Source organism: Bombus huntii, chromosome 17 (genome assembly GCF_024542735.1).
Source record: "Bombus huntii isolate Logan2020A chromosome 17, iyBomHunt1.1, whole genome shotgun sequence".
Taxonomy (NCBI): Eukaryota; Metazoa; Arthropoda; class Insecta; order Hymenoptera; family Apidae; genus Bombus; species Bombus huntii.
The window spans coordinates 1,415,185-1,427,723 of NC_066254.1; the positions used below are offsets into that span (position 1 = coordinate 1,415,185).

Sequence of the window (12,539 nt, forward strand, 5' to 3'; positions counted from 1 at the left end):
ACTATGACGGGGTGTGTCTAAGGACACGAGATCATCGGATTCGTCGGGGATATCACACGTTCGGAAAGTAAGGGAAATTGACGTTGCTGCTAATTGGCCAATCTCCATATCGGTAGTTAGAAAAGGATGCTAGCCGCCCTTGAGAGAGGGTTGCTAGTGGGAGACGTCGTTCGTGGAAAAACAGGTCTCTCCTGTCTTCCTGTAACTGGGACAAAGACTGTGTATCTGTTGAGGGATTCTAGGTAACTAGATATTAGTGTTTATAACGGTCCTCGGGCTAGCCGATCACGTACTGCAGAGAGGCGTTGACATCTGGTAAACATCCTGCCCGGAGAATAGGATCTGCGTGTGGCGAGCTACGGGACAGAAACCGTTGGAATGTTTACTGCCACGTGCCGCTACAAATCTTTCTTTTAAGGAGAGCTATAGGGTTACTCAATGCCTTTGTTAGACGGAGAGTTCGTCCCGTTGACCGCGGCTACGTTCGGCGACTAATTGTCGCCTTGAGCCCAAGCTCATTGTCACAAGTTTCAAACAAATACAATTGGGTAGAATGACGGCAAATCGTTTAATTACAACTGTAGATTTTAATTACAATGTTTTTATGGATTTTCCTGAGGTTTCAGAGGGAAGGCACCGGTGTCCTCTTATCTCCGACATATATATTTACGCGGAGGAAATTCGCACGGACACCAGGCCGCTTCTGGGGAAAGCGGCGTGGTAGTGTCGGACTCCAACCGACTAAAACCTTCACGATGACCGTCCCGGCTGTGATCGAGAGAGGCCCGGGAACCGGTGCGAGCGACACAACAGCCCCCCCGCCCCCCGCGCTCGCTGATGGATCGGTATGTGGCCATATCACATTGCGCCTCCTCGCCGGAGCAACCGTGCCCGGTTCCCCTATCAGACTGCTTGGCGGCCCCGAGGCGCTGAGCTGCCAGCTCCAAAGCCCGAACCTCACCGGGGAGCGCGGCGAGCCCGGCGCGCTTCGCCAACGCCACATGGAGTTCCCAGGCGATCACCCATCCAAATCTCGGTAATATCTGACATTCGGTCATGTTACACTAGCTAGAAAAATTTACCGATTGTCCAGCTGGACAAATTGTAAAATACAAATTATGATTTAATAACGATTATGTGAATATGAAAAGTAGATTCTTTTTCTTTCCTGGAGATCTCCTTCCTTCTGTGGCGGCACGGGCCACGGAACTTTTCAACGGCTCCGGAGGCAAAGCGCGACGCCGCCAAAGCGCAACACCGACGTGCCCAATGTACCATCGATATCTTCACACTCTTTCCGCCGAATTCTCGGAAGAGCATACACGTGCCAGCACTGGCGGCACATCTAATGAATGCACGCTAGTGGGGGATATCGATGGGCTACGAAGGGAAGAATCCGCGCGATCCGAAACAAAAAGCAGAGTCAGTCTGTCTCGCGCCATTAAATGTGTAACTTCTCGGGACCTTTTGCATAGCAACGCGTCGAACGAACTCGCGGTGTCTATCGTTATTTGTTAGTTGTTACCTGTCGTCTGTTAAGTGTAATTGTTAGTTGTTAATTGTTAACTCTGATTGTTGATTAGTTCTAATAAAACTATTGTTCGTTAAAAACACCAAGAGTAGTTCCTTACGCACCTATCACCAAACTCCTCACTTCTTTCATTTCGGGATTCATGCGCGACTCACGTTCAAAACATATCAATGATATGCTATATATGTATATACTTTAAACAAAAGCGAAAGAGGAAATAAGCAACTAGCTAACTAAAGCGAAAAGATAGGAAAAGCGAAACATCTTCGAAAAAGCTGAATTTTGCGTTGAATTTGAACGTCCAACGAGGACTGGGAAAATGTTGCATTGGTCAACGTATTATTAATTTTCTTTATTACCTTTATTCGCAAAGAACTTAAATTATAAGATCAATATGACAATGATTGAAATACCACAGTAAAAATTAAATATTGTTATGGATCCAATATTGGTTGTTATTTTTGAACATCTGCTGATTATGATTTTCATCATTTTTAAATAGGCAAATATGAAGATTATAATACATCTTCCACTTACAGAAACTGTTCTAAATTTCTCTAACCATCCTTAAGTTTCATTGTTCTGTGAATTTTTATACGTCATCAAGAACGGTCTTTCCGGAGCAGGACACAGAAATTTTTTAAATAGCGAAGTGAAAGCGCCACTCTTGTTACCAACTGGTTCCAACAAATTGTTCCACAGAGTATTCGCATCTTGGGAAACACAAAACATTTCTGATTATCAACGTAACAATCATTAAATAATTGTATAGTTTCATCTGTTATACTCACATAATGCATGTAGTTTTTGACTCCAATGAAAGCAATCAGCGTTAAGATATGAGAGGTCGGTAAATCCATCCTCGGCAAGAGGTATTTTTGCATCTTCCAGAGTCGGTAAAATTACTACGGTGAAGTCATTTCTATGAAATTCTGGACAATTAGCGACTTCTTCGTCAATTTCTTGCCACCTAAAAAAATGAAACAAACTAGCATATCCTTCATATGCATATTAAAATATATATCAAACGGTACTTGAAATGTGTTAGGGAAATAATATCGCATAAACGTGAAATAATAAAAATAAGCTGATTGCGGTGCGAAATGTCGCACCTTTGCTAGTTACCAAGATTTCGCATTTTTTCAGTATCTGTATATCACATTTTGGCTTCGTAACTACACTGCGTGATCATTTGGATTATCATAGTAACTAAAATTTCGTAATTTTTTACAAATTATGTGGAATAATCCATTGCCAAAATTAACGATTTCCGATACACGATATGGTAATGGAAAGATGTAACACTTTTTCAAGATAATTAGGGTAAATGCCGCATTCCTAATCGGGATAGACGCCATTGATTTAGTAAAGGCTAGAGATGAATTTAAACTGTTTCGCACTGAAGGAGAATTGTCGATGATTCATTTACGGAGAAAAAGAAGGAGGAAAGTTGGGGTATTTACACCATATCGATAATTTTCCGATAATTTTTGAGTTCACGCGTCATTCGAGTGAGGGTCTCGCCGATTTTTGTGATAAGAGAAACGAAATGTTAGAGGTTCTGCGTAACACCAAGCTTCCGGTTGATCAGTGGGGGGACCTTGTCATGTTTATTGCTACGCGTAAACTCGATCGGCAAACTCGCGCGGGTCACGAGATCTCACTAGGCGCGTCCTGCGCGTATTTCATTCTGTCTACTCGAAAATTTAATGAGACGATTTTCGAGTTGCTGTTATGGATTTGAATGAGTAAGCAGATTTGATGTCTAACCTATGATTTTATTACAAGGATGCCATAATCTTCTTCTCTACGACTTGTACGAGGTAAGTTGCGGATCTACATTCGTTCGTGTAAAAAACAAAGCGCAATTCTTTTGCTCTCGATTTTCATCTTATTTTAGCTTTAATAATCTGTACCGAAACTTACCTGCGGTATCAGACGAGTATCGATACGTTTATGGTGTTTCAAGTACAGAAACTAATACCTTTACCTTACAAACAATACCTAAACAATAAAAAACCTAACAATAACTAATACCTTTGCCTTTGATATTAATCGATAACAGGTTGAAATTCATAGATCGCTGACGATAACATCGATACCGCATCGATCACATCACTACATATGTGTTATAGAAATACGAACTCGTCGTCTGAATACACACTCATAATATACACTATAAATATACTTATCAGTGTTTTTTCATCCAAAGTCGAGCCCGACATTGCCCGAGTCGTCAATAAGATCTTAATGTGAATTGAATTCAAAGATGATCAATCTATACCGTTCTCTAATAACTCTTTTCAATAAAGTTATTCACCAACATATAACGAGAATGAAATACGCTTAAATATAAAATAAAAGTTAAGGTAATTGGGCACAAAAGCGGCTGCTCCTCCGATTTTGATGATATTTAACTATAATGTAAAACTCATCATTCAAAACAACATTATGCTATAAACATTATACCATTACCCGACTTTAGTTTCCGAGATATTTGCAAAAATCTGCGGCTAATGCTACATTAAATCTTATCTATACATGCACGTCCATGGCAACGTATGCGTCAGAGTGGTGCGATCGCTTATCCACTGTTTCTATAAACACATCATAGCTGGTGTGAAACGATCTGTATAGCGGATGAACTCCTGGAAAAGCGAAAAAGTTTGACAAAATACAGGACGAAGGCAATGCTAGTCCATGTCGACGGCTAATAGCCTCACGCGTTCTGCGGTTCCATTATACTGAGCGACAGGTGAGACACTGGGTAACACTGAGTACCATTGCCGTCACCGCGTGTTTTGTCAAACTTCTTCGCATTTACATTAAAAACAAAACATGATTTTCTGGCTTTATTGAAGCTGTCCTTAGCAAAAATGTTTGTTCTATCGCGTGCTAGTGTTAGATTCTCTTGTAGACCTTTAATTTTTGAAATAAGTTGGAAAATCTAAGCAAAAAAATGACACGTTCTAAGCGTTCTTCTCGCTTTAATCATTATTTACACATATTTAAATGTCTATAATACAATAACAGTACATATCATTTTATTCAAGAGAGCCCACAGTATTTTTTGTCCAAAACACATCTCGATAGCTACTAATGTAAAAAAACAAAGCAATCGCGAAGTTGCGAATTTGAATTTTTCTTACATTTTTTCTCAAAATTGAGTTTTTCAAAAACTGTGCGTTCTAGTAAAAAATGGTTGACCAATTCGTATTTGCTCAAAAGTGTGTACATGAATCACTTGTTGAAGGTTGCAAAACTAAATGCGTGTTCAAGAGCGCAATCCGTATTGAATGTAGATCGGTCTTTCAATTAGACCGTCGTTAAAGTCTGATGGCAGTCAGCCTCCTCACGGTGCGACGACTGGATTGCTCAGTATTGATACTTTTCTATAATAGGGTTCGGCTTTGTATAATTTTTGACAACCGCTGATATATGTAAGACTTGTGCGTTCAAAATGTTTTTTTACGTTTTCGAGGTAGTTAGAATAGTAGTTAGGTAAGATAAGTATTAAACAGTTCGCCCGTTATAGAGATTATTTGCAGGTCGCAGCGATGTGTTTATAGACACACAACAGTAAATGTGTGGTCACACCATGCCTTATAAGTCAGATTCAACATAGTAGTAGCAGCAGCTTTCTCTAAATATTTCGGAAACTAAGTGAGTTTACCCCCTATAGGAAAAATGTTGAGTTTCACAACATACTCAAGCTTCATTAAAATGGGAATAGTAGCCCCTTTTATGTATAATTACTAAGATTAAATATAAAGTATGATATAACAAAATCCTTATAAATTGCATATGTAAATACAAAATATCTAAAATGCTTCATAAATTCAGTAAATTATACAAACCTCTCCATTATTTTATAATATTCCGGTCTTTGATTTCGAAATTGTAAAGCAAACAAACATGAGCATTCAATCATGGATGACAAATAGCACAGGAATGGCTCTCTTCCTTGGTGTGCAGCAACCAGTTCCTTTAAGTGAGGTGGTGGTATAAGAGCAACAAAAGTTCTTGGTAAATTGTCTCTTAATATTCTAAGAGTATGAATTAAATCTATTTTGTGATCATTTAACATAGACCATGGAGATGTTGCACACGTATTAATGCAAAAATCATTACTTCCAATCATCAACGAAATCAACTGGAAAACATAAAAATGTAGATACTATTGCTTAAACGATTAAATATTAAATGAAATTATAAATTTTGATTAAAGAAAGAAAAAATTTGTCCAATTTCATACTGGCATTTATATATATGTATATAATTATTTTGTCTACGAACATACGAACCTTCCAATGTTTGTTGATATCTATCCTCGGGTCATCTTTTATTTTATTGACCAGATATGTCGCCATGAAAGTCATATCTTTAGACATAGCTCCAGCTTCGGCGACGTTTAACTGCGCAGCTGGATCAGTACTTATAGCGTCCCCAAGTGAATATCCTATTAATTTAGGATTGAATTCCTGCATATAGAAAAATCGGACTATGAAAGATTTCAGTATTCGCATTTATGGCGATAACACAAATCATGTGCGTAAACAATGCAGATGTAAAAAAAGAACATACTTTAAGAATATTAGGGAGAGTCAGGTACTCTCGCCAAGTTCCTTGACCGCCGATACTACCCACTATGCCTCTATTTTCAATGTTCACTTCGAACGTATAAATCGAAGTAACTCCAGCGCCGATTGTCAAGGAATCACCCATTGCAGCAATGACATCTATGTCTCCTGGTTTTAAATGGTGAACCGACTCGGGAACTTTTGGAGACCTGCCGGCTAAACAAATTAAAGTAAATACATTAGAATACATATGAACTTCAAAAGATAAGCATCAATTTTACTATTCTTAAACTACAGTGTGGTGAGGAACTTGTAATGTTACATATGTATCTTAAAAAATGATATTAATAGGACAAAACTATGAATGAACTCAAAATCACATTGAAATTCTTGTATCCACTACAAGTTGTAGTTTGCTGCCACAGAAATTTACTGATTGTCTCTAGGATAAATTGTAAAAATTATTGGAAATAAAAGAAATCTGCGATTTAAAATGAATAATGATTTTAAGGAATAAATACGACGATGTGATATTTACAAGTGATACCATGAAGTATTTGATAACAATAATCATAAATTTGGTTAACTACCTGTAACGTTGCAAGGAAAAGGGACGTGTATTGGAATTTCCTTTTGAAAATTATTTTTATTCCGTAGTTGAGACATTCGATCCTCATTTGTTGTGCCTACAAAATAGTCATTTTAAAACAACTTACAAAAATACTTCATCTGTGATGTAACGTTACACGCGATATGTTAAAACTCCGATCAAGTAATTACAACGAATGATTTCAAAACTTCTACAAACGTTATCGGATTCGTTCTAAATTTTAGATATACAGATGTGTAATCTTGGTACTTGTACCTTATAGTAATAAGAGCATTGTTTTCATTTCTTAAATTTAACGTGCATATTTTAATTGTCTAGAGTTTTAATAGTATGTGAAAACTTTCGTGAGCTACTGTATATTTTCAAGATTTATGCTATAAAGTAAAGGCGTTCAGTGGCGAGGTATCAACTTTTCCCGCGCACCCCGTCCCTAACCTAACTAAAACCCAATTTGCATCTGAAATCACAATCAGGTTGCTGCCTCTTATACTTGTATAACAAGGCCGACCAGTATTTTAAGAACAAATGGAAATGGTATACGGACACCTTTTGATTTCACTTGTACCTAACAGCTCGTCACTTTTAATACACTTCAGGACTGCTGTTTAGTTTCGTTACGAATTTCGAAATAAGTACTGTTTGCAAAATTCTTCATCTCAAGAACCAGAAGAGGGTACCACAGAATTCATAGCGCATGTTACTTGAAAATATAATCTCTAGAATATTTATATGTTAAAAGAAAAATTATCCGTGCTGTGCAAGCTTTTGTCTACTTTTACCGAAAAAAATTTCGTCAACTTATCATTTTATCGCGAAAATATATATATTCACAATGAAACATTAGTCTATGAAAAATAAGATTCACAATAATTCAATTTTCCTCCAAAAAGCATCTCTCTAACCAAAAGAAAATGATATTACTGCATAAAGACGTAACACGAAATAAACTAAAACAGACGTACCGTAGGATTGCGTTAACCAATTACGATATCCACGGTAGATGAAATTAAGAATCGACGTATCCAAGGCAGTTCTTTGCGACATGGTCAGCACGCATAATTCCAATACAAAGTACAGATACAGCTTCTTCATCGTAAGTTTTGTTGCACAATCAAATGGTCACTTTTAAGTTTCCACAGTGATATTTTATTTTTGTTGATTACAAAGACAAAAAAATATAAATTCTTGTGATGACTGCTAACTGTTGCGCGTATTATCGAGGGCCTCGATAGCGTCGCATCCAGTCTTAGCTGTTGCTAGTTAGCGATCGTTACAAACACTGTTCGCACTCGTAAAAGATTTGAATCTGTTATGTTACATGATCATAATGTGAGATAAAATATATACTTTAATTCAGATACTCCTATCTCAATTATTTTTCTTGCTTATGTATTTGCATTTACGTTGTCAACAAGGTCAGGAAAATTAATAAGTACGGATAGGCAAAGCCTGGGCAAATTTATTTACATATTATATAACATGTATAGACTACCGTTATTTCTTATTGTACTTTAAGCATACTATAAAAATTGTATAACAAAAAAAAAGATTTGAAAGAAAAATTTTTCTCAAGAAAAATGTTACAGATGTTGCTTTCCTTGACTGCATACGTTAAATATGATAAATTCAAGTTAAAATATCTGCTAAATTAATATAGTTTTGGATAAAAATAGGTTAATACTCTTTTATAGAGAATGCCGAACTGGATTAACGTATTAAAAGGCATATGATTTTATTTGAAAAACCAAAACTGACTTTTGCATTTTCTCTAAATCTTATTACCACATTTTTTAGTCCTTTAAATCCTAGAATCCTTATGCGAAACATTTTCCCGTATTCTCTGAAAGGAAAATAATTAAATGAACGGAGTTAATACGGAAGATGTTAGTTTTTAGTTCGTTACTGGTTGCTAATTACATGTTTATTCGTTGATTGCTTTGCCGAGAATTTTTTTATTTTTTTAACGTAACTTATTTTCTAAAAGGGAACGTCATCATTAGACTAATTTATAATAGAAAAATATAATTTTATCATCAATCATTACAGGGTATGGTTTTACGTGAAAAATAATCATTTACGTACACTATTCGCATATAACAAATATTACAAATATAATTATTACTAAAATTGACTTATGTGCAGCGATTTTCCATGGACTCCAAATCTCTACAGGACAATTACGGACACAGTATTACTCTAAATCAAACATCAAGCATACCATTCGTTATGAGCTAACAATTTATGTCTATTTAACAAGTCAATGGAAAGAATAAGATATCATAAAAGTCATTGCATCTACAAAGAGTCTACAGCTCTGCTTTCTGCCGAAAATAGCATCTACGTGATCCAATTTCAACGCTTAATTTTCTATTTAAATATTCTCAATATTCTCTACCTATACCATGAGTTTGCACTGCTTGCGATTTAATTATTTAATGTAATTGTATTTTAAATGTGTTTTAGAGGCATTAAATGTTTTGTTAAACTGGTTAGTTAAATTAATACAAAGTGTCTAAAATTCATTTACATGTTTATTTATCGTTACAATTTCGTGTCATTTATTTTCATTTAATGCAAAAATTAGGAATATTCATTAATCTTTAATACAATTTATCATCGGTACGCGACTAATTAATTTTATCACGGTTACAGAAAAGAGTATCCTCGTATATACAGACACTCTTATAAAATTCAAATTATACTTAATAAAATTTGCAATTCAGATAGTTCACGCGACAGCGCTCGACGTGGCCTAGACCTTCGTAATTTAGACATAGACGAGGTTATGTCATGACGAAACCGCAAAAACCCATCTCGACGTAATAGGTAAACGTGCCAAGGTAAACTATACAAATGAGGATTGAGAACACAGACTGTAAGAATTCAAAACCAGCGAAGAAATATGTCGCATAAATGTACTTGTATTTGGTGACATCATATAGCTATCCCCGGTAAAAGAACGTTGTTGTTTTGTACAACTACAGTGGCGTGATTATTACAATCACATTGCAGATATTAATTCTTGGTACCAATTTTCAATCTCCGAACTCGTCACGAATATAGGGCAGAAGGACGATACAGAGTTTATCGACCTATTAAATAATTTACGATTTGGCGACATAGCAATTCCTCAATAAGAAATACTATGCGAGCGAAGCAGAATTCCTCTATTCTGAGAGTTTGTAGTTGGTGCAGCATTAAGAATATTCCCGACAGCAAAATTAATGGACGAAAATGATACAAAAATGAGATAGCATAATCACATTGTATATACATTACTTAGTAAGACGAGTTTCGCTAGGTATGGAAAAAAATCATCCAAGAATGTTACTTCTGCAAATGTAAATAAATGCAGCGGAATCTTGCATACAATAGCATTAACTGAGAGATTACGAATTATGTTACGACGAAACATGTCAATTCTGGTGGTTTGATGAACGGCGCAACGGGAATGGTAAAAAAATTTACATCGTCAACACTTTGAAGAAATGAGCTGGAAGACGGGGATTTCCCGGACTGAGTGCTTATAAAATTTAACGACGAATCCATTGAAAGCAAATTCAAAGACATCGATGGCTAGATTCCGATATCTCTAATAGTGCAACATTTCAGGCGATGAAAGGTTATGAAATTAACGTTAAACGCAGAATGTTATCCCTTATCCTAAGCTGTAGTGACTGTACATAAATTACGAGAAACTACACCAAACAGGGCTGTAATTGGTGTTGGCAAAAAGAATTTTTCAAACGACCAAATCTACTTTGCTCTAAGTCGTGTTAAAACGTTAGACGGCCTAGCTACATCTGATTTAAAGCCTAAGACATTTATTAATGAATCCTATGACGAAAAGGTATTTGCAGAAATGCAAAGATTATCAGGACTTTCTTCGCCAAAAAAACAGCTGAAGCCTACTTTCTACGACCAATATGTCAAGAAACGACCCAAATATCTTTGAAACGAGGAGTTAGTAATAAAATATACGAAACAAGTCAGCATTGAATGGCAAACCTATATTTAGAACCGGGCGATGTACTCTCCCAATGAAAATTTTGTAAAACAACCGCCCAATTTCATCACTTCCAGCAACTAGTTTGTGAGAAACGGTGGGATACAACCGAATGAAACGACGAATAAGACAGTTCATTTGCAATAACGATAAGAATAAAGAAATTGAACAAATTTCACAAGAGAGACCAATCATTAGACTATCTCTACAAGATGCAGGATGTTTTATCCCAACAGGTTGATCCTGCACAGAGCGATCGATACGCATATATAAAAATGGTCATGACTGCTTGACTGACTACTTGACAATAATCATGCGTGAAAAATTCTTTAATGGGATCAACGGAAGACATACCCTACGCGAAGCATCTTAATATCAGTTCAACGATTGCAGAGCAATCACTGAAAAATTAACGCAAAAAGATTATATCACGAGACCAACAGGAGAATATGCTCTATGAGATGCAACAGGAACCGTTTTGGTTCATCAAGCCGTTCCATGGAAATCGATAGACATACACGAAATCGGTATATCATTCATCGGTGAAATTAATGTTTTAAAACAGAACATAGTTTAGAATAAACAAATCGGAAAAGTTTTCTTAACAAGATTAACGAAAGAGTATATCCTACAAGATGCACGAAAAAAAAGGAAAGAAAAAGATATACTCACTGAATTAGAAGTCCCCTCTCTCGAAGTCGATATAATATAAATATCACTTAATCGGATAAAGGTTTATCCCAATTAAAATATTTGTAATTGTTATATTTATATATTATAACTATATTATAATTATATCATGTTGCAGATAAAGGAACATGTTTAATATACTGAATATAAAGTATTTTTTTCACACTTTCTTGTACACTTCTTTTTATATTGGCCTTTACAATGAACTTTCTTTCAAACGTTAAATATAAAATTTTGTTATTCTTTGGTAATTTTATCATTAACGCATAACTGAACAATCTCTCCACGGATACAGAAGAAGACATTGGTGTGTTATATCAAAGAAAATATACGTCGAATCAATGGATAATCCTTTAACATATGCAAATCACGACTTTCGTGGAAGAAAATTTTGTGATTTCTAATTCTGTATTAATAGAAACTCAATTATAGATTTCAGATTGTGACGATCCAAAGTCGAAAAGGTCATCATGTGTGGTATCAATATCCTCTGACGGTCCCTAAGGAACATAAAAAGGAGAAGACAAGTTACGTAAAAAATAATACTGCATACGTTATCGCAATAATAATAAGGAAATTATTTTATCTATACGTACTTGTCAGCAACAACCGTTTCAAGTTCTGCATGTAATTGTGGATGGTGACTCGTTTCGATGTAATTCGGCCATCGAGATTTGAATTATAAAAACGAGAACGCTATAACTGCAGTTTACTTAGCCTCAATCGTGGCAAAATAAAGAGATGATACCAATCTTGTATAGGAACTCTTCAATAATCCTTTAACTAATGGCGTACAGAACTTGTATTACCTTTTATTAATGTTTCTAACCTTTTTCTAAACACAAAACCGAAAACGCAATGCCATAATGTGGCCCTTTTTCTCTCTGGATGACATCTAAAACTTTTACTAGTGGTGTTTGCAACGAGATCGCATAGGAAATTCCATCTTGCTATTCCCGTTCTGTTCAAAGTATAACTTTATGTATTTTGCATAATTTCGGCAAATTTAGGACGTGCGGTACATTTCCGTAATGCATTGCATTTGGACATAACGTTGTTGTTAATTAAGTTGTTAATCACATTTTTCACACATTACCGTCACGCAATCAATTGTAGTACATA

At 35.8% G+C, this 12,539-nt stretch overlaps 1 protein-coding gene across 2 annotated transcripts; it reads right to left on the reverse strand.

The window, feature by feature from the left end:
- Nucleotides 1-369: 369 nt before the first annotated feature.
- LOC126874986 (phospholipase B1, membrane-associated-like) lies at nucleotides 370-8,117 on the reverse strand. 2 transcript variants are annotated; one of them, XM_050637585.1, is made up of 8 exons: nucleotides 7,684-8,117; nucleotides 6,702-6,797; nucleotides 6,116-6,327; nucleotides 5,836-6,012; nucleotides 5,389-5,684; nucleotides 2,323-2,501; nucleotides 2,069-2,244; nucleotides 370-1,093 (listed from the first exon to the last, which is right to left on the reverse strand). In XM_050637585.1, exons 1-7 carry the CDS (start codon nucleotides 7,811-7,813, stop codon nucleotides 2,099-2,101), a joined length of 1,236 nt encoding a protein of 411 aa, XP_050493542.1. In that variant the 5' UTR covers nucleotides 7,814-8,117; the 3' UTR covers nucleotides 370-1,093; nucleotides 2,069-2,098. The 2 variants fall into 2 exon arrangements, with proteins under 2 accessions (XP_050493542.1, XP_050493543.1); XM_050637586.1 differs by lacking the exon at nucleotides 370-1,093 and having other exon boundaries at nucleotides 1,673-2,244; nucleotides 7,684-7,813.
- Nucleotides 8,118-12,539: the final 4,422 nt, after the last annotated feature.

What these genes read in the sequence shown, in the direction of transcription:
- LOC126874986 (XM_050637585.1), bottom strand. Translation starts at nt 7,813, where the DNA reads ATGAAGAAGCTGTATCTGTACTTTGTATTGGAATTATGCGTGCTGACC. An exon ending in TATTATAAAATAATGGAGAG is followed by an intron (nt 2,502 to 5,388) that starts GTTTGTATAATT and finishes TCATTTTTTTAG; the next exon opens with GTGGCAAGAAATTGACGAAG. An exon ending in TCAAAAACTACATGCATTAT is followed by an intron (nt 2,245 to 2,322) that starts GTGAGTATAACA and finishes GTGTTTCCCAAG; the next exon opens with ATGCGAATACTCTGTGGAAC.